Source organism: Rhipicephalus microplus, unplaced genomic scaffold (genome assembly GCF_043290135.1).
Source record: "Rhipicephalus microplus isolate Deutch F79 unplaced genomic scaffold, USDA_Rmic scaffold_49, whole genome shotgun sequence".
Taxonomy (NCBI): Eukaryota; Metazoa; Arthropoda; class Arachnida; order Ixodida; family Ixodidae; genus Rhipicephalus; species Rhipicephalus microplus.
The window spans coordinates 1,802,676-1,829,326 of NW_027464622.1; the positions used below are offsets into that span (position 1 = coordinate 1,802,676).

The 26,651-nt window shown below is 44.6% G+C and overlaps 1 protein-coding gene and 1 pseudogene across 1 annotated transcript; one reads left to right on the plus strand and one right to left on the minus strand.

Annotated features, from left to right (window-relative positions):
* Positions 1-447: 447 nt before the first annotated feature.
* Positions 448-14,235, plus strand: LOC142788239 (uncharacterized). The gene is made up of 2 exons (XM_075884832.1): positions 448-990; positions 14,085-14,235. The coding sequence occupies exons 1-2, from the start codon at positions 448-450 to the stop codon at positions 14,178-14,180; spliced, it is 639 nt and encodes a 212-aa protein (XP_075740947.1). The 3' UTR covers positions 14,181-14,235.
* Positions 14,236-20,212: 5,977 nt separating this feature from the next.
* LOC142788253 (uncharacterized) lies at positions 20,213-26,313 on the minus strand (annotated as a pseudogene).
* Between the last annotated feature and the right edge of the window lie 338 nt (positions 26,314-26,651).

The following is a 26,651-nucleotide window of genomic DNA, read 5'->3' on the forward strand; positions in this document are numbered from 1 at the left end:
GACGCCTAAATGCGTTAAATGTGGCAATACACATGATGCCAATGAGATGTAGCGCGCACACGATCAATGTATCTTACGATCAGTCGTACGGATCTCGCTTTATCCGCCACGAATGGCCCCGGTAATATTTGCCTGGGCATTCTCCATTTAACTCTCGCTTTCTGTGCATTGCACTGTTTTTTACGCATGCTAGCATGTTTTTTGACAGTAGTCTTTCGTTTGTATATCATGTAAATGAGAACACATGCGTGTCCACTTTTTCGGTGTACAACAAAAGGCAAAACGAAAGGTCTTTGAGATAGCTCAGGCTAGCGCGGACACCAAAAAGGGCACGGCGGCACTCTTGGCATGCGGGTGGATAATCCCTTCGTATTTTTCATGCAGCTAATCGTTGCCTCACTGCTGATACCGGCAAGGAGCAACGCAGAACAGCATCAAGCAGAGGCGATGATCATGGTCAACGGCGCAGGCTCCATATTGTGTCCCACGCCCCCGATCCTGGATAGCAACTGGAATCGTCAATACCACTCGTCGTCGGAGACATTCTGCGGCGGCGCGAAAACATGTGGCGCCCTGGCGGTGCCCGCTCTGCAAAGTATAAAGGCCATCCGCGATCCTCTGCGCAGCAAAGGGCACGGCGGCACTCTTGGCATGCGGGTGGATAATTCCTTCGTATTTTTCATGCAGCTAATCGTTGCCTCGCTGCTGATACCGGCAAGGAGCAACGCAGAACAGCATCAAGCAGAGGCGACGATCATGGTCAACGGCGCAGGCCCCATATTGTGTCCCACGCCCCCGATCCCGGATAGCAACTGGAATCGTCACTACCACTCGTCGTCGGAGACATTCTGCGGTGGCGCGAAAACATGTAGCGCCCTGGCGGTGCCCGCTCTGCAAAGTATAAAGGCCATCCACGATCCTCTGCGCAGCAAAGGGCACGGCGACACTCTTGGCATGCGGGTGGATAATCCCTTCGTATTTTTCATGCAGGTGAGAAAACATTACTGTAAATGCTTCCGTTCCGATAACCCCTGCATTATTGTGCTGCTGTGCCCAAGGTTTCTGTGCTCATGTGTTTATGAACTAGCGTCGTGCCTTACCGAACTACTATTGCTAGCTGGCGATGTCGAAACCAACCCCGGACCCAAAACGGACGAGCTGCTACAAAAGTTAGAACTGATTGCTGGCGACATCAAGGAAACTAAAGAAGATAGACTTCAATTGACAAAAAACTAGAAAATCTCGATGTTTTGGCCACGAAAATTTCGAGCTGTGTTGAACAAGTTGCACATTTACAGGAAGTTGTGTCTGCCCTCGAACTGAAGGTAGACGATTTAGAAAACCGTTCACGGAAGTGCAACTTAATAATATACGGAATACCTGAAAACCAAAATGAGGATAATTCCACCCTAGAAGAGACTGTTACTGAAACAGTGTTTAAAGAGAAGCTCGAAATTGATGGTGTCGGTATTGAACGAATACACAGACTAGGGAAGCCAGCCACAAATAAAACTAGGCCCATAATTCTTAAGCTGCTCGACTTTCGAGACAAAACGCGAGTGTTCAAAAACTACCACAAGTTAAAAGGAACAGACTTATCGGTTAGCGAAGATTTCTCGGTGCGGGTACGGGACATAAGAAGAAACTTGTGGAACTGTGCAAAGGCTAACAAAGAATCAGGGGACAAAGTTTCACTAGTCTATGATAAACTACGAATAAACAATGTCTGGTACCAATGGGATGATGCAAAAAAAGACAAAGTTGTTGTACGTAACAACTCGAGTGCTTCTTCAATTGAAAAAAAAAAGAGCAGCGAGTCGAAGCACCGTCACTACGCCCTCGGCACCCAAATCAACCCGCCAAACCATAGTCTTTGCCAATGTGAACGCACGAAGCATTCTAAATAAATCCGAGGCTGTTGAATCGTTACTGCTTTGCATGAAACTCGACTTCTTAGCAATGACCGAAACATGGCTCACACATGACGTTATAAATTTTGAAATTACACCGCCCGGCTATGTTATCGTACGGAAAGATGGAGCAACACGTGGAGGAGGCGTGGCCATCCTTATTAACAAAAAAATACCTTACACTGTTATGCCTGAAGCTTTTGATGTAGAGGCAATATTCTGTAAACTGATGTTTGGTTCACGTAACGTTATTGTAGGATGTGTTTATCTAAGCCCCGATTCCGGAACAGATAGCTTGCAAGCCCTGCATGGCTACATGCAACGACATGTTGCTGGTGCAAGGGTTATCTTGTTGGGGGATTTCAATCTCCCGACTATTAACTGGGAAACATTACGATTCCAATGCGCACGCTCCAAAATACTTTTTAATTTATTGTTGTCTTTTAACCTCAGCCAGATCGTGAAAGAGCCAACACGTGTTCAAGGAACGAAATCAAACATACTTGACCTGATTTTTACAAGCGACCATTTCCCAACACATGACTCTAAAGTTTAAATAATGACCGGTATATCAGACCACAAACTAGTTCTATGTACCTCCCACATTCAAAGAAGTACAACTGATTCACTATCACGGACCACATTAGCGGACTTCGCAAACGCTGACGATACAACTATAATTGATTATCTTTCCTTTCAATTAGAGTCATTCGTAAATGATTCGGGTCATCCCTCCGCCGATATAGATACAGTGTGGCAATTATTTAAAAACATTGTACTACACTGCTTTCACAATTACGTACCAGTAAAACAAAAAACTAATAAGCATAACCCATGGATAATGCGAGACGTTATTCATGCCAAACGCAGGGTTAAAAGACTTAGGAAATCGCTAAAGCATAAACCTAATCCTTCTAGGAATTCACTTTGCACTGCCATAGTTGAAATGAAATCTAAAATTAAGATGGCAAAATGTCACTATTTTAAAAACTTTCTATCGAGCTTTATTCAAAACGCACCAAAAAATTCTGGGATTATCTTAACCCTAAAAAACGTACTGACAAACCGATCACGGGAACAAATCGCACAACAGCAGAGTCCTTAAACACGTACTTTACATCTGTTTTCACTATCGATGATGGTAAACTACCCCCTATTGACTCATGTGACGAAAATCACCTCGAACCAGTCTCAGTAACTGAAGCAGGCGTACTCAACCTCTTGCTAAGTCTTGACATAAAAAAAAGCCCTGGCCCTGACAAGATTCCAAACCAATTCCTAAGAAGGTATGCCGAATCGATAGCAAAGTATTTATATGTCATTTTCAACAAATTCCTCCTGACAGGTACTGTCCCAAAAGAATGGAAGAAGGCAAAAATAATCCCGATACCTAAATGCGATAACACAAATGATGAATCAAACTACAGACCAATATCTTTAACATGCACAGTGTGCAAAATTTTGGAACACATAATTCTTAAACATTTGACCACTTACCTCGAGCAAAAACGCTTTTTGTCACCTTCCCAACATGGGTTTCTTGGAGAACTATCGACAGTAACTCAGCTAGCTGAACTGATACACGACTCGTCTTCAAGCATTGATAACTAAAAACAAGTAGACCTCATCCTACTATACTTTTCAAAAGCTTTCGATCGTGTCTCACACAAAAAATTAATTAAGAAACTTCAGTCAGCTATAGGAAATTGCTCGGTTTTTCGCTGGATTAAAAATTACCTATCTGATAGGACACAGTACGTCGAGATAAATAATGAATCTTCCTCTATAGCAGCAGTAACTTCCGGAGTACCTCAAGGCAGCGTCCTAGCACCTTTGCTGTTTCTTATATTTATTAATGACTTACCGCTGAATATTCCTGTTACCGTAAAGCTTTTTGCCGACGATTGCATACTGTACAATGAAATTAACTCCCACGAAGATCATATACCGCTAAACAATGCCCTAGAAACCGTGTCAAAATGGTGCGATGATTGGCAAATGACAATTAACGCCAAAAAATCCGCTCTTCTGACAATAACTAGAAAAAAAACAGGTCTACTTTCCCCTACATCATTAATAACTTTCCCCTGCTACGAGTTTACGAACATAAATACCTCGGCCTAACAATAACCCAGGATCTCAAGTGGGACTCCCACATATCCATAGTAACCTCAGCTGCGTTACGGCGCTTGATGTTCCTTAGACGACGCCTTCGATTAGCTCCTGCAGAAACGAAACTAATTGCGTACAAAACGTTCGTCAGACCTGTGTTAGAATATGTCAATATTGTTTGGTTCCCATTTTCTGTCACCAAAATTAACAAGTTAGAAGGAATTCAGAGGAAAGCAATTAGGTTTATATACAATAAGTATCGATTTTCTGACTCACCCACTGAACTTATTAAAAAAGCTTGAATCCTAACTCTTCAAAACCGAGCCAAATTAGCACGACTACGGTTCATGTACCAACTGATACATGGAGAAATAAAGAATAATACATCCAAATACATTTCTATTGCACAAACAAGACTGACACGTCACACACATTCTGAAATGCTTGACGAGGGCTCATTTCACACAGATTCATTTAAATATTCATTCTTCCCATTGGCAATAAGGGAATGGAACCGGCTGAGACCTTCTATACTTCACTGTACTTCACTGGATAATTTTACCGCGGCAGTAAAAGAGCATATACAAGGCGACAACGAATAACCCGTCTACATTGCAGACTCTCTGAATTACTCGTGTTCTGTACAAATTTTGTGTTTTTGTTAAATCAATAAAAGAAGGTAGTTGTTGTCAGGTTGTCATAGGTACAAGTATGAACATTGATTGTTGTTTTATTCTATATACTGCGGGACTTGTTTGTCATGCTCGTCACACTAGGTACGATGCAAATTATGTTACGCCTTTACTGTTCGCCCCGCCGCGGTGGTCTAGTGGCAAAGGTACTCGGCTGCTGACCCGCAGGTCGCGGGTTCGATTCCCAGCTGCGGCGGCTGCATTTCCGATGGAGGCGGAAATGTTGTAGGCCCGTGTACTCAGATTTGGGTGCACGTTAAAGAACCCCAGGTGGTCGAAATTTCCGGAGCCCTCCACTACGGCGTCTCTCATAATCATATGGTGGTTTTGGGACATTAAACCCCACAAATCAATCAATCAAATCAATCAATCATTACGCCTTTACTGTTCATCCTTTTTCCAAACAATTACCCTGTGCTAAAAAGTGCCTAGCCCTCAACATGTATTCCCCTCGTGTATGTATGTGCTATAACTTGAAAGCCCAAATAATTTGTTTTTTTTTCTTTTTATTGTTCACATTCTATGAAATGCCCTTCCTGCTAAAATCCCAAATGGGATTAGCAGTATCTGTAAATAAATAAATAAATAAATAAATAACGTAAAAAAACCTTCTTGTGGTCACGACCAACATTCTTCGATTAACCTGTATGACGAACGTGTTCTAGTTCGAAGGATCACGTCTGCACCCCAGAATGCAAGTTGTGAGGGGGTCCGCATCCCAGGGCAGACAAGACGTGTAAGCATCGTTTTCAAGTGCCCTGCATAGTTCGTCGACGAAGACGAGAGCGACTGATGCAATCTATGTTATATTTAGAGGAACAAGATGTCGACGACATGAACTTCGCAAATGGTGGAGGACACTTCCCATCGATACCAGCCGTTGCAGGCGGCCGCGCTACGACTTAGCGCCCGAGCAGCAGCTGGCCCCCACCTGACGTCAGCCAACAGCTACAACCACCGTGTGGGCGATCCCGTTCCCGAGGCAGACCAAGTTGCCGTTCGAGATCCAGAGGACATTCTAGATACAAGGGCCGTTCCAACTCCCGGGTGCCTACTGTCCGCAATGGTGTGCAGCAAGGAAATTAGCACCAGAGTTGGGCATCCAAGATCAAAGGCTCCCAATTACAGGTGAAATAGGGTACCAATCCAGAGGAATGCTCAGGTATATATGCGCAGATGCAAAGGGAAAATGAAAGGGAAATTACCTCGTTGTTATCAAAAGCCGTTACGATCGCTAGGAAAGTGGACGCACCTATAGTGATAGTGGGAGATTTCAATGCACCCATCATGCTAGGGGCTACCCTCGCACCACTGCCAAGGGAGCCGAGCTCTGGCAAGTGGTATTAGATCTGAATCTGACATTGGTCACTGACCCCACGCTTTCTACCCGCACTGGTATTTCTTGCTCTAGGGATTCTACCCCAGAACTCACCTTTGTCGCAACCACGGGGGAGGTATCATGATTAAACTTGGGAGAGGACTTCGGAAGCGATAATGATATTCTGAGTACGACATTACGAATTCAGACAAAGCCCCCTAAAGCTTTCAAATTTACAGAGTGGGACCTCTTCTGTAAGATCAGAGTGGAGAGCACCGAGGATATTAGTGACCCACCGGATATCGACAACGGGCTGTTTCAGCTGGACGAAGACATCAGGTTGGCCACCAAAATGATAAAGACTGATCTTACAGTCAATCATATGGATAGCAGGCTTGCCCATCTTCTTCAGGCTAAAAGCGCCCTCTTTGTCAGGTGGAAAGCACACCGTCTGAATCGAAGACTGCGAAAAAGCATCGCAAGCCCTAACCAGGAAATCACCGCTCACTGTCAGACGCAAGAAAAACAGCATTGGGACGATCTTTGCAACACAGTGGCAGGTCAGATGAGAGTTGGGGGAGATTGAACCTCCTGAAAGACTTGCTGCAGGAGACCAAATCTAAATCCAACCAGACGCGCTTGGTATGACCGAATACTCAACTCAGAAAAAAAGGTTAAATCGGACACACAAATAGCGGAGTGTCTGCCACAGAGATACCTCCCTTTGGATACAACCCGGCCTCCTTCTGACTACGCGTAATACACGGGATCACCAGCCTTCAAATTAGACAAGCCCTTCCAGGAAGCGGAGTTCCAGACCACCTTAAACAATCTTATTGGGAACTCCACTCCGGGCCCGGATGGCATTACAAACAAGACACTACGCAACTGAGTAAGACGATGACTCTGTCATTATCCTCACCAAAAAAAATCTATCGTATTTGGGAGACGGGGACTTTCCCTGGGCATTGAAAAACGGCGTTGGTTATTCTCATACCTAAACCTGGTCAGAGTCCCAGTTTTAGCAACTTAATTTCACTTACGTCTTGTACAGGCAAGGTCGCCGAGCATGTCATCACCGATCGGACATCTAAGTTAAAGAACCCCAGGTGGTCGAAATTTCTTAAGCCTTCTACTACGGCGTCTCTCATAATCATGTGGTGTTTTTGGAACTCTAAATCCCACATATGAATCAAATTAGATATCGGAGAATATAGAGAAGACTAACCTGTACCCGCACAACATGATAGGTTTTAAACCACACCTATCTACTCAGGACGTCATGAAAATGCTGAAGCATCACATCATAGATCGGGAGACGAAAGACATTAGAGCCATTCTCGGACTCGATCTTGTAAAGGCCTTTGGCAATGTCTTGCACTCCCACATACTTGCCTCCATCTCTTCTCTCAACTTAGAAGCCAACTTTTTCAAGTTCACCAGCTCGTTCCTCAGGAATAGAAAAGCCACTATACAGCTAGAAGATCTCAAGTCTGAGCCCTTTGATCTCGGTTCCTTCGGTACCCCGCAGGGCTCAGTCGTTTCCCCACTGCTGTTTAACATCGCAATGTGCGCCCTTGCTGCCAAGCTCTCAAACCAAGAAGGCATCAAGTTCACCAACTACGCAGACGACATCACTATATGGAGCGTCAGTGGATCGGAGGCCTCTGTGGAGAGCTCTCTTCAAGAAGCCGTCGACTGTGTTAAAAGCTACATAAAGGAAATGGGCCTCAAGCTCTCACCATCACAGTCCAAAGTTCTTTTATATCGACCCACGAGACGGGGACCCAAACTCAAAAAACTGGCAACCACTGGCCGATGTCGACATTTGGCTGCACACGGCATCGGGGCAGCATATATTAAAGGTGGACTTCAAACGCGTTTTGGGCATGATTATCTAGGCTAATGGAAAGGACGGCCGCACAATCTACAGTCTCACTTCCAAGGCGGAAGTGTTCATCTGACTAATCTCACGCATTTCCAACGATCGGTGTGGTCTTCGAGAGGACAACCTCCTCAGACTGTGCCCTGCATTCTTGATGACCCACATAAGCTATGTCCCATCTATGCACACGTGGCAACTCCATGAGAGAAATAAATTGAACATCCTCATAAGGAAAAACATCAAGAAAGTTCTTGGCATTCCTATGCGCACAATCACTGAGAACCTTGTGAAACTTGTAGTCCACAACACGCTTTAAGAAGTTATCGAGGCTCAACAAACGGAACAGGTTGCATAACTTTCGACCACACCAGCGGAGAGAAAGATGCTGGTTGACATTGTAGGCAACCCCCTGACACTCGAAGTGCAAAATACGCCACTTGACGATTATATACGCTCTCGCATCAAAGTGTGTCCCATTCCACAAAATATGCATCCACAGTTCAACGTGAGCAGGTGCGTCGCTCGAGCCTCATCTCTTTTAGCTCTAGCTCACACCCACTCATCTGTTTCATGCTTTGTCAATGCCGCCCATTACGGCGTTTCCGCTCACTTTGCAGTAGTATCCGTAGACACCAAGGGTCAGATTTTATCCTCAGAGTAGGTTCGAACCACTTCTTCTTACAAAGTAGAACAGATGGCCATTACTAGCTCTCCTTGATCCACAAAGGACTGATATTTATACGGACTCTAAATACAATGCTAGGGCCTTCGCTTCTGGTTCCTTGTGCAAGAAAGTTTTTAGAACTCTCGCTCACAAGGAACTCACCCACCACACTATTATTTGATTCCCCGGTCACCTTGGTCTAAGGTCAGGGGCCTTCCTAAGTCAACGAGCTAGCCCACTCCAAGGCGTGAGGCTTCCCTTATAGCGCCGGGACTTGTGCTTCTCAGACACAGGATTCAGCCCCCACAACCTTCAATTTAGGGACATTTTGACTACCTTCAACGAGATCACGAAGCACTATCAATTAGGCCGTAGGTCTTTTCCATTGCCACACGAAAAGTTGTCTTGGCCACAGGCAATCTCTCTTCGCATGCTTGATACAGGAACATAACCTAGCCTTGTAACCTGTAGCCAATACTCCGATATTTCAGAACTTTGTCTGGACTGCCACAATTGCAGGGATTTTAACCACAAGTTCTGGAGGTGTGCCTCTTTACAAGAAAAAAATGAAGAAGTTTTCAAAAATTTCTTTCATTCAATGCTCACGAGTGCAGTTCTCATACAACTCAAGGTTGTCCAGAAGGCCCATGATGCAGTGATGAGGCTAGGCCTCCCTGTCCCTACGTGGGAACGGCCCGCGATCCTACTCCTCCAAATCGAGGGTGGAATCTCTCGGTATCCCAATAAAAATTTTCGTCCATCCATCCATCCATCAATCCATTACATCCGTGGCAACTCACAATGCGACTGTATAGCGTAGACTAGGGTCATTTTTCGCATTCCCAATGGAAGCGGGAATGTTGTAGGCCCGTGTGCTCAGATTTGGGTGCACATTAAAAAACCCCAGGTGATCGAAATTTCCGGAGCCCTCCACTACGGCGTCTCTCATAATCATATGGTGGTTTTGGGACGTTAAACCCCACATATCTACTGGGGCCATTTTGGTAGAGCGTGGAGCTGTTGCGTCTGCTCTTCTTTTTGCCACAGTTCTGGTAAGTGCACCATGCAGTATTACCTTAATTGCGGTTCAGTGACGCGTCCGGCGAGTGGAACGAAATTCGTAGCTTGTTTTGTGTCTTTGATGCGCAAAAACTCTTATTATTTCTCTCAATCGTTCTTTCGCACGTGTAAATTAGTGATTGTGCAGCAAACTGTGCAGAAAGGTCGGGCTTGATCCTACCCAAAACAGCGCCCACAGGTGTTGCTACGTGTCTGCAAAACTACAGAGTCCAACGTCTAACCTAATCTTGGTTTACCCCAAGTGAAGGGGGGGGATAACAAGAGCACCTAGATAGATAGATAGATAGATAGATAGATAGATAGATAGATAGATAGATAGATAGATAGATAGATAGATAGATAGATAGATAGATAGATAGATAGATAGATAGATAGATAGATAGATAGATAGATAGATAGATAGATAGATAGATAGATAGTGCGGTGTAGTAGTTTGCAAAATGCGAGTATTGCAGACAACACCACATCTCTTAGAAGGTGACAAAAACGAATGAACATTGAAGCTCGTTCATTGAAGAAAAGGAATAGAAGGCACTCTCGGATAACGGAGTTGTTGGGACGCTGACAAGACGACGCAAGAGCGCCTACGGCGAACCAGCAACAACGTGCGAGGTTCAGAAGGCCTGGTTTCTGTCCTCGAGCAGTTGACGTACTCGGGGCACGGCGTGTCGGCATGACCAGGCACGAGTTCTGGGTGAGTGATCCTGCGGACATCTCAGGCATGGCGAGCGTCCTGTAAAAGACCAGAGCTGTTGACCACGCCCAGCGAACCGACGTCGCTGACAGTGTGCGGCTACGCCTAGGTCTGGCGAAGCCTTCGTCACCGAGACGCTGACCTGTGCACCCAAGCAACCACTGCATCTGAGCGCGTAACGTGTCCCACTCAAGACACCAGGCTATGCACCGATTCGAGAGACTGTTTACTCTTTTTCCCATGTGTGTAAACCACGTACGTGCACAACGTCTAGTACTGTTTTTGCAATGGGTGTTTCTCGTTCAATATAATTTCATTTTGTTTTCCGAACTGCCTCCATCTTTCTCGCGTCACATGCCTTGCTACGTGACGAACCTCACCACCACATATCTGGCGTCCGACTGGTCTGCTTTTGTTCCATCTAAGAAGAACGTCACATCGCGTCAGCGTGTGTGACGGTCGATGACGGACGCAGATGAGGTGCCGGCAATCAGAAAGGAATTAAGGTTAAGTGGCTCAGCACTAAATGATCGGATGAACCAAGAATGCGCACGCGAAAAAAGCGGCACGTGACGCTCATCTGGCTGAGCGAAATGCCGCGAAAGAAGCCGAGGCAGAGGCAGTCGCTAGATTAAAAGCAGAAAATGAAGATCTGGAGCTCAAGTTAAGGTTCCATGAGCTAAGTGCGACAGCAGGTAGCACAACTACTGGGCAGCTCACTGAGGGTGCACCCGTAGGCATCGCGCAGAGCTACCAAAGTCCGCATAAGTTCATTTCAGCCTTTAGCGAGAAATGCGATGCGCTGGGCGCATATATACAGCGATTTGATTGCGTCGCTACTAGTCAAGACTGGGTGCATGACAAATGGGCCATATCGCTAAGTGCTTGATCGGAGACATCTTGAGTGTAGTTGGTATAGGATGGCACCTGAACATGCCATGGACCACGTAACGTTGACAAAAACGCTACTACAACGCTTTAGGTTTATGGAAGAAAGTTATCGAACAAAATTTCGTTCAGCGAAGTCTGGTGATTCTAAAACGGGCATGCAGTTTGCCGGGCGTCTGTTAGGTTATTTTGACCGTGGGCAAGAAATGGCCAAGACACATCAGACCTACGATGCTCTACGAAACAAAATTGTCTCGGAGCAGTTTCTCACACAATGCCATGAGAAACTCGCTGTGTTTCTTAAAGTAAGAGACTGTGAAAGCCTTGAAAAACTTGCGGAGGCTACAGACCACTACCTGGAGGCCCAGGGGGTGATAAACCTTGGCAAAAGTAAAGACGACAATCTGAGCGAGCCCCCAGGTCGAAGTCGAACATCTGAGCGGAAAGACGAAAAAGATAGACCGCAGTGCTTTTTTTGTACAAAAAGGGTCACAGAGCTGCCAATTGCTGGAAAAACACAATGGGTCCAGGTATAAACTACCCTAAAAGGTGTGTCCATGGGCGGGTAAACGAGAATGATTATAAGGTGCAATAATGTAAGAATTGTCACCTAATTGTCGACTGTAATTATTGGGGCTGTGAGCAACACATACTTCGCTTTTTAGAAGGTGTGCTAGGCAAGAATTGGTGAATAAAGGCTAGCTTGGAACGTGTATTTTGCTTTGTTTTCCGTTTTGTTTGTTCTTTCACACCTATATTTGCAATCATGTTTCGTATTACGGGGTCAGTTGAAGCACTTGTGTCTCTTACTTCTTGTGTATGGCGGTGCTTTAGTTGTGCACCGCCTAAAAAACGGACAAAATTAGTAGCCATGCGTAGGAACGAAGAAAAATATCTGTCACTATCTGGCTGATACACGCAAGCAAAAGCAAATATGTTGCTTTTAAGTCTGTAAAGAAACCGGACGACTGTTCTATCTGTATACATTTTAATAACGCTCTAATGAAACGCACATAAGTTTTAAAATTTCTCAGAGTACTTTTTGATGAAAACCCGAGTTTCACGCAGCGTGTCACGAAGGTTCATTCCAGAATCTGTAAGTCAACTGGTACATTGTGTGGGATCAGGGACTTTGTTCCCTTTTCGTTAAAACATCGTTTGTATCACGCACTAAGTCCATCTCACCTTAGTCACGGCCTACTGATATGGGGAACCACATGTCTGAATTGGTTAATAAGTCTTCTCAAGGGAGCAGTTCACTCAATAGGTTACCTTGGATATCGTGATCATACGGCCAATGTTTTTTTAAAACATGACCTTTTAAAAATAATGGCCTATATTATTTTAAGCTCGCAATATACATACGAGGCCAACTGCATAAAACTGCAACCTCTTTTTTTTATCAAAGGTACCTTTCAACTAAACTCAATACAACTTTAGCAACGATAAGTTTAGAGTTCCTTTTTGTGGAACATTATGCGGTACTAAACAGCTGACATACTTATTTCCATCCATTATAAATAGACATCCCATTATTATCAGTATTGCGCGAAACTACACGTCTTTAGGTTACTATAAAAATGCCATGAAGAGGTACTTCCATTCTGTAGTGACTGAGTTCATTGCAAGGTCTCTTCTTTTGGACGTTTAGTTTTGGTTCAGTGCTGTATACCTAATTATCTTTTTACTTTTCTGCATTGTCAGTGCTACTTTGTGCTTGTATACGTTTTTTTGTTATTACAAATTGTATTAGCGTATACAAAGTATTTATTTCTTGAAATTTGTTGTCGGTTTTTTCTGTCATTTATATTTAACACATTTATGTTGATTACTCTATTACACAAACTTTATGTATACTATTTGTGTTTTATGCCACCGCATGCGGCCGCATTGTTGGATCAATGTATGGGTGGGAATGCCTTAGTCAGGCAATGTTCTGCCTTTTGACTTGCCATCCAAGACTCACTCTGTGTGAAATGAATAATTTATTATGCTAAGCAGCAATCTAAGTAAGCTGAAAACACGAATAGCACTTAAGGTTTTAAGCGACACTTGTGAGTTTACCAGAGTTAATGCATTTATTTACTGTGTTCAATGAAACATTGAAGGGCCGATGCCCCTTACAAGAGCCTCTATAAATGGTCTCGTAATTTTGTACTTAGTTTTAAACATTCAAGATTTTAGCACAATTTCCCGAAATAAGTTTTGAAATATAATTAGGGATGATTTTATTGTCTCTTTACCATCCACCAGAACAGGATAAATGTGTACCCAGACACTTTTCCTCGTTTCCCCCGAAAAGTATTCCTGTTTTTTCCCATTTTCTGCTGTCGATGTACCATTGAGTTATGTCCACACGATCAAACAATCTTCCTCTTTCTTCTCTTACAAGTTACATCGTGGTACCATGTCCTAAGGAGCGCTGCAACAGACCTTTCTGTGGCTGTCACGTAAGAATCGTAACTGATTAGAAACGCTACATATGGCGTCGTCGTAAGAGCGGCACGTCATGTTCTGGTAGTAGAAATGTGTGAGCCACTCAGCGGCATCTAACACGGCGTAGTCACATTGGATGATTAACTTAGGTCACGTGACGTCGATCACTTGTCGACCATTGTGGAGAACATATTTTTTTTTCGCCTCATCTTAGCCTGGTATATGTGGCTCTCCGAGAGGAATGGTTAGAGAGCTTGTGTTTAAAACATTTCGACCATTTTTTTTTTCATGCAGAATAATAGTGCACTGTAGACACAATCGCCAGCGTGCGATGTGTGAGGCGTGCTATGGTTGATCGGGAAGTATAGTTTAAAGAAGAATCCTGTTTCCGTTACCTTCTTGCAGGTTGCCCTTTCGAAACGGACCTATGCATTGTGGAGTGCTACAACAGAAACAAAACAAAGCCTGCCAGGGGGCACTGCGGCGGACTCTTGTGGCTGAAGTGCGTTTGTGAAGGCAATTACACAAAATAAAAAAACTGAATTGCAAACAGAAACTACGTCAGTGCATGCATGGCTACAATTCTTGCGGTGTTCCTGGCGTCGGCCCACAAGGGTAGCTTAGCAGTTAAGGTGATAGGTTATTGCGCTGGAGGACGCGGGTTTGATTAGCGGCCCCGGTAGACTGTAATGACGCATAAATGCACAAACATCCGCGTACTTAGTTTTGGATCTTGCTGGATTAAGCAACTCAGGCTATGAAAGACTTCGGTCATGCCGCATGAGGGGTTCTTTACCGCACGTGGTGTTGCGTTTGCGTGGCGTTCCTTGATGAATGACTGCGGACAAACCATGGGGCTTTTGTTTTGTACACTAGGCCAAATATTGAACTATCGTGCACACACTGCAGTTTTGTCTCTTTCTTTTCTATATGACTGAATGAAGTTTCAAGAACGGTGTGGACATGTGCATGCTCACAAGGCACATGCGCACACAACAACGTTTTGGAACTTCGTTCTATCATATAAGGTTGACATACAAAAAAGTGGCCGCTGCACTTATTAGATAAAATTTTGGCCAGCAGTACACCTTTTGGGCAAGAATGCCGCATTGAAACGTACGTTCTGTCTTCTCACGGTGTCTTCCTCTCCCAGTTCAGCCAAACGTAACAGCGGACATCACGCAATAAACGGACTGCTAGCATGTCACCTCCGTCTATATGCAACCGTCGTGGCTAGAATCGATTTCACGTATTTTATGTCAGCAACCAAGCATTGCAAGCACTGAGTCACAGTGGTGGCAAGAGCACAGCATCAAATTTCTTTATCGTGCCCTCCATAGGATTGCAAACATACCACTTACTGTTCCTTACGTATCACTTATTCAAGATTCTTGGCGTTGCCTGGGTGGGGGGCTTTACCCAACAAAACTTTTCAATTTTTTTTGCGTGGGCGTATATACACGCACACTTACAAACGCACACGCGAACATTTAAAAACAACGCGGCCTTCATTTTTCTGGTTCAACCAGTTACGGATGCACTTTATTGAAAGCACGGTATCGACAACAAAAATTAGCGGCCTTGAATTGTCTGCTGAATGTGGGTACACAATGTCTATTGTGTTGTTTTTTGAAAAAAATGACATTACTTTTCGGTTCCCAGCGTTGTTATCAGTGATAACGACAATTACTGTAACTAACGTGGTTGCTTGGGCGAGTTGGTACGACATGATTCACATAAAAAACAGCGCCAAAAACGAGAGACAAGAAAAAGAAGGAGACAGACAGCGGCACTGAACTTACAACAAGATTTATTTGCCAGAACCGCACAATATATACTTGGGCAGCTTCTAACGAAAAAAGAAAATACAAAACAAACAATACAGAATCCACCTAACAACCACATAGTCATCTTCACAACGCACCATGAGCAGCACGTGTGCTAACGTGCCGAAGGAAATCTATTTCTTTTAATGATAGCGCAATCGAAGGCCTGCTGACACATGCACTGCCCAGCCTTTCTATTTCTGAAGCCTCATAAATTTCACGTATCAACTGGTCCCGATGCCGCCTGATGACGGTACAAAGCTGAAAATTAGGGACACAGCCGCAGTCTCGGCAATGAATGCCGAGATGGCCCGAAACTGTAGAGGAGACGTTGTGAGCGTGCTCTGTCAGCCGCTCATTTAAACACCTGCCTGTTTGGCCGATGTACCACTTGCCGCAAGACAGGGGTAGTGAGTACACCACTCCTTCAATGCATGGTACGTACTTCTTTCGATGCTTGACTTTGCAGCCTCGCTCGCCCCTCGAACCAGGATTCACGGCTCTGCACAACCTAGCCAGTTTTTCTGGGGCAGAAAAAACCAGGTCTACGTCGCACCTGCTGGCTACTTTTTTGAGATTGTGGGTGACGCCGTGGATATAGGGAATAACGACGAAGTTTCGTTTCCCACGTCCCTTATCATTTGTATGGTTCTGAGCATTATTTTCTGGGCTCGTTCTGATTTCTCTGAGTAGACACTCAGCAACGGCGGTCAAAACGTACATCGGGAAACCAGCTTCTGTAAGGCGTTTAGTTTGCTTATTAAAGCTGGACAGAATTGTGTGACAGCAGGACTTTCGCAAAGCGTTTTTGTAGCAAGTCTTAGCAATAGCGCGCTTCACCACTTTCGAATGTGCTGAACCAAAAGGGAGGATTGGCTTGTTGGCGCGTGGCTCATAGGCCCAACACACGTGGGAAGGACCCAACGTTAACATTAAATCTAGGAACCTGATGACTCCTCTGTCCGGAAGTTCATGTGTTATAACAAGCGGAGAAAGACACTTACTGAAAATTTCTAAAATACTAGTCAAAGGCGGACCATCCGAGGAGGTTCCAGCTTGAAACAACACAAGGAAATCGTCAACATAGCGGAATACTCTCTTAACAGATGTGGATCCCAAGCAATTCTGAATGGCACGATCACGGCTGGCTAAAAATAAATCACTCAAAATGGGCGCAAGGCATGATTCTATGCACACCCCTTGACGTTGCAAGTAAATATGATCGTCACATTCTGCAAATGTCGACCTATATATAAGAATCTATAAGAAAAAAGCAGGTGAAGCGCTTTTGTCTGTTTTTCAGCCCCAAGCTAATGTGTCGCTTCCGAAGCTTAAAAACTATGCAAATAGTATCTGTAAAAGATTGAATCTTGATGGATTGGCAAAAAAGATAGGTGGCGAGAAAAGCCTTAGCATGGAAATTTTCTTTAACGCGAAAACGCACAAAGTTAACTGTCCTTTTCGTGTTATAGTATCAGAGGCCAACTCGTGGCAAAAAATACTGGCACAATTTCTTCAGGGAAAACTGATGTTATTAAGCATAGACGATCCATTCCTAGCAAAAAGTTCCGATGATGTGATTTCCGTGCTGAAAGATAACAAACTTTATGGCTACCAGGCATGCTCAATAGATATTAAAGATCTGTACTACTCATTGCCACACAGTGAGCTTCTAGCTTGCATTCGCGGGTGCATTGACAGTTTTGGCGTTGTGAATTACCAGAATGCAGTAGGCATATCTGTTGAAGGTTTTATGGAACTGCTACAGTATTACCTGAGGTCGACATTTGCAGAATGGGACGATCATATTTACTTGCAACGTCAAGGGGTGTGCATAGAATCATGCCTTGCGCCCATTTTGAGTGATTTATTTTTAGCCAGCCGTGATCGTGCCATTCAGAATTGCTTGGGATCCACATCTGTTAAGAGAGTATTCCGCTATGTTGACGATTTCCTTGTGTTGTTTCAAGCTGGAACCTCCTCGGATGGTCCGCCTTTGACTAGTATTTTAGAAATTTTCAGTAAGTGTCTTTCTCCGCTTGTTATAACACATGAACTTCCGGACAGAGGAGTCATCAGGTTCCTAGATTTAATGTTAACGTTGGGTCCTTCCCACGTGTGTTGGGCCTATGAGCCACGCGCCAACAAGCCAATCCTCCCTTTTGGTTCAGCACATTCGAAAGTGGTGAAGCGCGCTATTGCTAAGACTTGCTACAAAAACGCTTTGCGAAAGTCCTGCTGTCACACAATTCTGTCCAGCTTTAATAAGCAAACTAAACGCCTTACAGAAGCTGGTTTCCCGATGTACGTTTTGACCGCCGTTGCTGAGTGTCTACTCAGAGAAATCAGAACGAGCCCAGAAAATAATGCTCAGAACCATACAAATGATAAGGGACGTGGGAAACGAAACTTCGTCGTTATTCCCTATATCCACGGCGTCACCCACAATCTCAAAAAAGTAGCCAGCAGGTGCGACGTAGACCTGGTTTTTTCTGCCCCAGAAAAACTGGCTAGGTTGTGCAGAGCCGTGAATCCTGGTTCGAGGGGCGAGCGAGGCTGCAAAGTCAAGCATCGAAAGAAGTACGTACCATGCATTGAAGGAGTGGTGTACTCACTACCCCTGTCTTGCGGCAAGTGGTACATCGGCCAAACAGGCAGGTGTTTAAATGAGCGGCTGACAGAGCACGCTCACAACGTCTCCTCTACAGTTTCGGGCCATCTCGGCATTCATTGCCGAGACTACGGCTGTGTCCCTAATTTTCAGCTTTGTACCGTCATCAGGCGGCATCGGGACCAGTTGATACGTGAAATTTATGAGGCTTCAGAAATAGAAAGGCTGGGCAGTGCATGTGTCAGCAGGCCTTCGATTGCGCTATCATTAAAAGAAATAGATTTCCTTCGGCACGTTAGCACACGTGCTGCTCATCGTGCGTTGTGAAGATGACTATGTGGTTGTTAGGTGGATTCTGTATTGTTTGTTTTGTATTTTCTTTTTTTGTTAGAAGCTGCCCAAGTATATATTGTGCGGTTCTGGCAAATAAATCTTGTTGTAAGTTCAGTGCCGCTGTCTGTCTCCTTCTTTTTCTTGTCTCTCGTTTTTGGCGCTGTTTTTTATGTGAATTACTGTAAGTCCCGATTTTTCAAGACCCAAATTTTTCAGGATATCGTGCAAATGGCTGGCTTTAATGCTGAAAACAGGAAGGATGTGTACCACATCTTTGAGCGCAGAAAGCAATGAATTTATTATGAACACGTGTGCTGTTTTTGCCGCTTCAGAGGAATTCGATACCGTCCCTGTTAATGAGCCACCCTTATACTTAAAATATTGCTGGATGTGGATTTCATCTGACATGAGCGTTACGACTCTTTAGTGCGGCTTTAGAAGGCTCACTTTTTTGTAATGTACTGCAAAAAGCCTTCTTCGCTTTGTTCGTTTGCAGGACTTGCATTGTATTTTCTGCACAGCCTTATATTGTGGAAGGATGAGGTAACAATAATTTCCCAGTGTTGCAAACGAATTTGTATGCGTGAGGAGAGATCATATGAAAAATGCTAGCTAATATAAGATCTGAAGAATATCTCATAGCTCCTCGCTTTTTAGGTAGAAGGCGCAACTGTTCCTTAAGGAACTCGAACGCTTCTACTTTCTCTTCTGGCAGGAGGTCACCATCAGACAGGTCATCAAGAATAGAAAAAATAACGTGGAAGCAGGCTTTCAATTTTTCTTCTTTTTCGCAGACGTCTGGAGCATTGAAATGCTCCACACTTTCAAGAATAGCGTGCAAGCTCCGAATGTCCTCTAGTTTTTCAGGAATGGGAACATCAGCAACGTGCAGCTTCATCTTTTTCCAGTAGGCAGGAATGTGCAATTCATCGGAAACAACCACAGAACGTTCCACCCCTGGAGGTAGTGTGTTACTCTGAATATGCAGAAACATAACTGCAGCTTCCGTGCTGCTCACTATACAATAGTCGGACAACTTAAGTTGTGAGAGTTGTGACACGAGCTGCTCGAAAGATGCCACTCTATTCTTGCGTTCCTCCTTTTCGTGCGAAACAAGCGACATCTGAATTCTTTGGTAGCTGGTCTGCCTCACGGTGCTTTCGTTTTGCGTCAGGCTCCTTGCGAACGGGGGCACAGTCGGATGCGTAAGCGGGGCTGTTCGGAAACTTCGTCGGCACTGCATCTTCGGTTAGTCGAGTAAGGCTCATCGGAACTTCTATATTCTTTCCGTTCCTATCCGTGTAAGTGGTGGTAGACCTCAAATACTCTGCTTTGAAATGAAGTTCAGAGACCTGCGATATGCAAAAGCAAAAATAATGTTTTGAAATATTTCAGCAACATATTATATATGTTTTCCTGCCTGATTACATTCTAGAACATTATAATTAGCAAGGAATTAGATCTGCCCCGCCGCGGTGGTCTAGTGGCTAAGGTACTCGGCTGCTGACCCGCAGGTCGCGGGTTCAAATCCCGGCTGCGGCGGCTGCATTTCCGATGGAGGCGAAAATGTCGAGGCCCGTGTGCTCAGATTTGGGTGCACGATAAAGAACCCCAGGTGGTCAAAATTTCCGGAGCCCTCCACTACGGCGTCTCTCATAATCATATGGTGGTTTTGGGACGTTAAACCCCACAAATCAAGGAATTACATCTAGAGTGACGCTGCTCCGTAATGCACTGCACTAGCACAGATCCGCGACACAGAATTCGCTTTATGTGAAGGTTTATTGGTAAAAATTTTAAGTTCTTTCCTTCGGATCACGCAGAGTGTCAATGTCGACGTCCTCGCGACGAATAGCGCGTTTCCATTTTATCCTGCGGTCGTCTTTAGGGAAGGAGAACAAGCGGACCTTCGGTCCACCGTCATCATTTCCACGACAGTTCGGCACGCAGCAGCGGCCCATCCTGTGAACTTCCTGGTAATTTCACGCGAACAAACTTCACTGCTTGGACTCCAAATAAAACAGCCAGGGCAAAAACTTGCACATATCTCCAAACAACGTCCACCAGCACTATTTCAAAATTATTGTGCAGCCTAGCACCTCTCTTTGCTAGGGTCAAACAAGTTCTAACAGGCTCGCCCTAACGAAGGGAGTCACTGAGCCTGCATTCCCCAACCGGTTCTCACAATGCCCACCAGTTCGTCGGGCTAGGTGTGCTGACGTCATACAAGGAAACGAAGGGAGTGAAGGGGCTTGCAAGTTCTAGGAGGCACTGGCCTCTCCCTTCTTTCCCTGTATTAAGAAAGAGGCCATGTGTGAACAAAATTCTACTATGCGTGTGAACGAAAATGTATTTCAGTTATTTATGTGTGAACAAAGTTGCATTGTGTGTTTGAACGGAGATATACGTCATTTATTGATGTAACCCTCCTGCTATAACGCCTTCAGGCGCTGCGGGGTATCTGATGAATAAAGAATAAATACACGTAGTGTTCATGTCTTTACATGTTTTCTTTTACAAAGTGCATTATAAAAACGTCGCTGCAGAGCAACATTTTTTACAATGTGTGTTTGTCTTATGCTTTAACACAAAACCTACTGTCCGAGCAATGTTTAAATGCCCATTACTTATACAAAACGCATGTGAGCCTCTCTTCTGTGTCCCTTCTGTATCCTTGTCTTTGTCGAACGCGCACTATATGTGTCACGGCACCTCAACAGTCATAAATTGAATGAAAGCATACCGCGCAGCATTGCAGCTGGTAGGCATTGATGGTATGAGCGCTCCGCCGGCTGCTTCCTCGTCCCCCCAGCTTTCAGGTGAAAGATGTCCTTCCCAATCCTCGCTGTCTGTGGCACCAAGGGGGCAATAGGCAGTGGAGGATGCTGTGGACTCCTTAAGGAGAAAGTTATGTAGCACTATGCACGCTCCGATGTATGCCTTCATATTGACTTTTTTCGCCTTAACGGGTCGGCGCAGCACCCTCCACCTTTGTGCCAAAATGCCAAAGGTATTCTCAATAGTGCGGCGTGCCCTGGACATCCTATAATTGAAGACGCGACGCTCGTAGGACTTGTCGTCGTCATATTGACTTCTTTCGCCTTAACGGGTCGGCGCAGCACCCTCCATCTTTGTGCCAGAATGCCAAAGGTATTCTCAATAGTGCGGCGTGCCCTGGACATCCTATAATTGAAGACGCGACGCTCGTAGGACTTGTCGTCGTCTTCATGCAGTGCTGAAAGGACAACACTGAACATTGTAGCAAAAATAAGCTCACAAGCCTTATATACCATAACGCTATCATTGGTGATAACAAATGAAACATGCAGTGAGCCGTGCACTGTCACAAAGGTCCAGCAAAGATGCTAACTTGCCATCACAGATGTTTCTGTAAGAGACCTTCAAAGGCCCCGATAAACTATAACTCTAGTTACCTACATACGTGAAAGAAAAAAATCTCAAAATTCAAAACAATGATCACACAAGGAAGCAGAATTAAGCGCACTAGTCGCCAGTGTGTGCTTAAAGAGCACGCCCTTGTTTCGCTCCTCATTCTGAGTTTTGGTGGCTGTTCTCGCATTACACCAACCAAATCATTTTTGCATACTTCTGAAGCACGATTTCCTACTCAAACACTTCTCTATTGCATATTGCTTTTAACAAATCTCACAGGTCATTTGTCGAGTCATATAATGACGAAACTTGTACCTCTCTTTATTTTTTTCAAATGTAAGCAGCGAGGTCCTGCGTTCACCCGTGTTTGAGGCATAATTCGGACCACATATTGCTCGGGTGTAATGTGTTGTAATTGTACCAGTGCAAGCACCTTCTTTCCCACAACATTAAACACGTGTCCAATCACGAGAGAGGTGGGCCAACATTTTTCCCTAAAATTCACGCATAGTCTACATTTCCACAGACACATCACGGTGCAACAATTCCTTAGTAAAATTAAGATGGTACGTAACAGCTACAATACAATGGCTTTAGTCCTGAAAGCTTGTGCTGTTACTTACAAAATAGTAAACACAAACAGGTAAAGATGTCTTGAGCCACCTATCTGATGTGCAAAATCACCACAGGGATCAATGTAGCATACCTTCTGCAAAGATCTTGCACATAAATTGAAAAAAATTAAGCATTTCTTTCATACATTCTTAACTTACTCCGTCTTGCGTATGGCCGCATTACATACTCCTTTAACGGGAAGGCCTCGTCTCCGACGAAGAAGTAAGGGAGGGGACCCTCGTTGCCCATGGTGCTCACTGGTGGCAGGCCCAGTGCTCCTTGCAAAATATTTTTTTCGAGATTGAAGCGGGAGAAAATCCCACCATCACTTTCACTTCCAGAGTGCCCGAATTCCACGTATATGAACCTGGGTGCAAAAGTACTGTAGTTATAAGACTTTCAGCAAAGGCCAGCCACCAATATTCAGAGCATGTCTTGAAACCCATTGTCTTTCTATGAAAAATGTTATTTGACCATGCACTGTAACTGCGTCCGCATACAATACTCATTGTTACGTCAGTGGTGCACAAAATAACTAGACACCTATATTGTTTTGTGCAGCATTCATCTCTAATGAGTTACCAAGTCGCGCAGCAGTCCGCCACTCTCAAGGATGGACTACTGTATAGCCTTCTAAAGTTCTTTGTACACGCATGCACACATGGCAAAGGAAAATCATACACATCACTCAACCTCTTGAATATCACTTGTTACTTTGCGCATTAATGAAATTGTCAACACCTAGGCTCATAATGCTGATGCTACCTTACTAGTGTACACATTTCAATACAAGAACCCAGAATCACCTGTATTATGCATCACACACAGCAAGCAGCGACTTGCTGAATGAGCCCTTATAATTGAAGTCCACAGACCCGGAGTTCGCAGGGCACTCTATGGTCACGTACTTGCTATCTATATATAGCACCGAGACAGTGAGGGATGTTCCACCTCTCGTGAAATTCTTGTGAAATCTGCAAAAAAATCCAACAAATGATCACCTTCACACACGTTGCCACTGCTACGAAATGTACATCTGGCTGCTTCAAATACTCAAAACTTTTTGTAGCCAAAAAGCATTTGTAGCTAAATATGTGCCTCTCCTGAAGGAACTCTTAAGTCAATATGACAAACGTTATGACACTGATGCTATGCCAAACAGGTTGCCTACAGGTTTTACAATGATCTCTGATAGGCAACCTGCATTTCCTATTGAAACGGAATGTTTACTTCAATTATATGCAAGTTATTGAGTACTAATGAACATAAAGCCCATGGTGCAATGCATTTTGCATATGATTACCCTCATGTGCTCCCCTGTGTTGAGAGGGTCAGGACTACGATGGGCTAAACATAAGCACATAATTCCCAGTTGAGTTAAACATACATTTCTCCCTTCCTGTAAAGGTGTGTTTCCAGTGTTTTGCCACAATATATTTGGGTTAACATAGGCTGATCGGGCTTGAATTGCACTCGTTACATGCAAGCACATTCACTTTTTCATGTCATTTCTCAGTTAAAACCGAACTCTCAAACATCAATCATGAGTATTTTGGTAGAAAACGTTGCAATATTACACACTCCTTTATTGACTGAGTTACCTTTACGTTGCGTTGTATCGACTTTACCAGTAAAGCTGCTGCTATTGAGTTGTGTTTCAACCACCTTCACTCTGAACACACGATAACTTGTCTCACCAATGCATACACAAATCTATCGAATAGCGATTTTATGTCCTTACTTGTTCCAATATATTATGCAATGCCTAAAAGGCAGTGTCCTGTAGTGTGTGCTATTTTGGTAACGTTCTAGCTACATTTCAATTACACCACACAAAGCAGCACAAGCCAGCAATGTGTCACTATCGTTGCTGCAAAAATGTTGGAAATACTAGCCTGCCATACCTTCATCCACTCATCTGTTGTTGAAGGGTGCCGGAGGTACAGTGGCCGAAGTACAAGCCAAAGGGCCTCACTGACCTCCGACAGTATGGAGGAAACGGTTGATCTTCCCGCTAGGAAGTTGAAGGCCACGTTTCTCTGGGTTTCGCCTGTCGCCAGAAACCTGGCAAGGCAATGAGATGCAGCAATGAAACACTGAAATTAGCATGCATTAGGTACACTACTCGGTCCTTATGACGGCAATCCTTTCAGATAGAGCTTTCTTTGTTAATTGAGCACCTTTACTAATTACTTTACAGGTGACTGGACATTTAACAATTAGAACCTCCCTGCACTGCTTGTGCACTCTGCAAGCTTTCGTATATGCTGTGAATATTTCTGTGCGTACACATTTTGGCGAATCATAAGCATGCATCAACCTTTTCATGGAAGAGCGTACGTGCTCATATCACTCAGGTTGAAGAAGGGCAACCTAAACGTACCTGTAGCAATTTGCTTAGCATGGATTTCTGAAAAGCTGTAAATTCAAGGAGAACCTATTTCACAAAACGTACGTCACTCAAGTCTATTGTTTAAATTGCTTTCACCCAATCTGCTTCCATCCACAATACGTTATGCCACTGCGCTACTGTCCACAGAGTATTGGGTCACTGTCAATTTAACAGAACATACGTATAATTGTAACAAGGTTCAGGGGTTAAATGCTGCCCATGTTTGTAAGAAATTTCCCATGTGTACTTGTGCAAACACACACCGTCGTGCATGCAGATACATAAAGGGTGGTTGGTTGAACCTCCTCCCTCCCCGAAGCTGAAAAATATTTTTGGCATGAATACTCTTTGAGTGCCTCGAACAGCACATCAATTTGTCCTAACAATTTGTGCATATTTGTACTCGCAAAGCTTAGGATTGTGTTTCACTTATTATATAACATCATTAATAATTGCGCTCTATATAGTACCTGTGCATCAGGATAACAAAAAACGGGAACTGACACGTCCACAATGTGATGTCATTGGGTAGCGCAGAATCCCATTTTCTGGGATTTTACAAGCGGAAACCACGTTCTGATTACGCAATAAGCCACAACAGATGGTTTTCAAATATTCACCACCTGAGATTCTTAACGTACGTGCGCAAGAAACGCGCCAACTTAAGTGCATTTCGCCTCCACCTAAAGACGATCGATGCGGCCGTAATCAAACCCGTCACCTACGCGTAAACTGCCGACCGCAGTAACGGCTGCACCATCGGGCCCGTATACGTCATAAATGCAATTCGTTCTATCCGCCCAAGCAAAACTTCCTTACAAGCGAAGCGCAGCCGCAAGCCACAGCATATTAATCTTCCGACCACACGCTCTTACCTAATGGTCTTGGCCAGGCAGTCGTGCTCCGAAATTGCAGGCCGGTAGTCTGTGTCCTGCTTGGATATTGCGGGGCGCAGCAGTTCGAGCAAAGTATCGAACGTTCGTGGCGGCATCCGCATGAAGCTAACCACCAAAAAAAGAATGAGATAACATGTTACGCACTACTTTATAAGCACGTAAAACAACCATAAACTTACTCTCGGAAATACTCCTCGTCGTGCGAGCGCAGGTCGAGAAGCAGACGCCCTGTGTGGCCAACCACTTCTCGCGAGCGAAGGAACGGTCTCACCCACCACCGCCTTGCTTGCTTTGAACGTTTTCGTGCTGCCAGCGCTGACACGTTGGCTGAGCACATCAGCACCGCGACAAACTCTTCTTCATCACTCGACTCGAAGTCTATGATGCTGCCGGGAGAACGCTACGCAAACACAGCCGTCAAAAACAAACGTGTCGCGCTCAGCGGGCTCCGTATCTGATCAGCTGATCGTCGCCGGTCGCCCAAGTTCTCGTTGATAACGAGATCTGTACGTGACTCTCCGGGTTTGCGACTTCCGATCGCTCGCATGAAGCCTTAAAGCTTGCCGGTGTGAACGTCGCTGGCAATTTGGTCGCCAGTCGCAAATGGTCGCGCGACCGCGGCTAGTCGCCGGTGTGCTCCAGCCTTTTAGTGTTTATTCCCTCCACACATAGTCGCGCTTCAATCGCAGCTCCCATAACTCTTCATGCTAATCTCGCTATAGCAATAAATTTTGAACCGTTTTCGCCCGAACTTTCGCGATCATTGAAATAGATATTCAAACTTGTTTCACGATTTTGAGTACTTCGTATGAGCCGTCTCGATATTAAGTGAAGAGTAATGTACAAGAGGGAGAGAGGTTACAAAAAAGTGGTCAACGATTTAGGGTACTTGGTACTCTACTATGG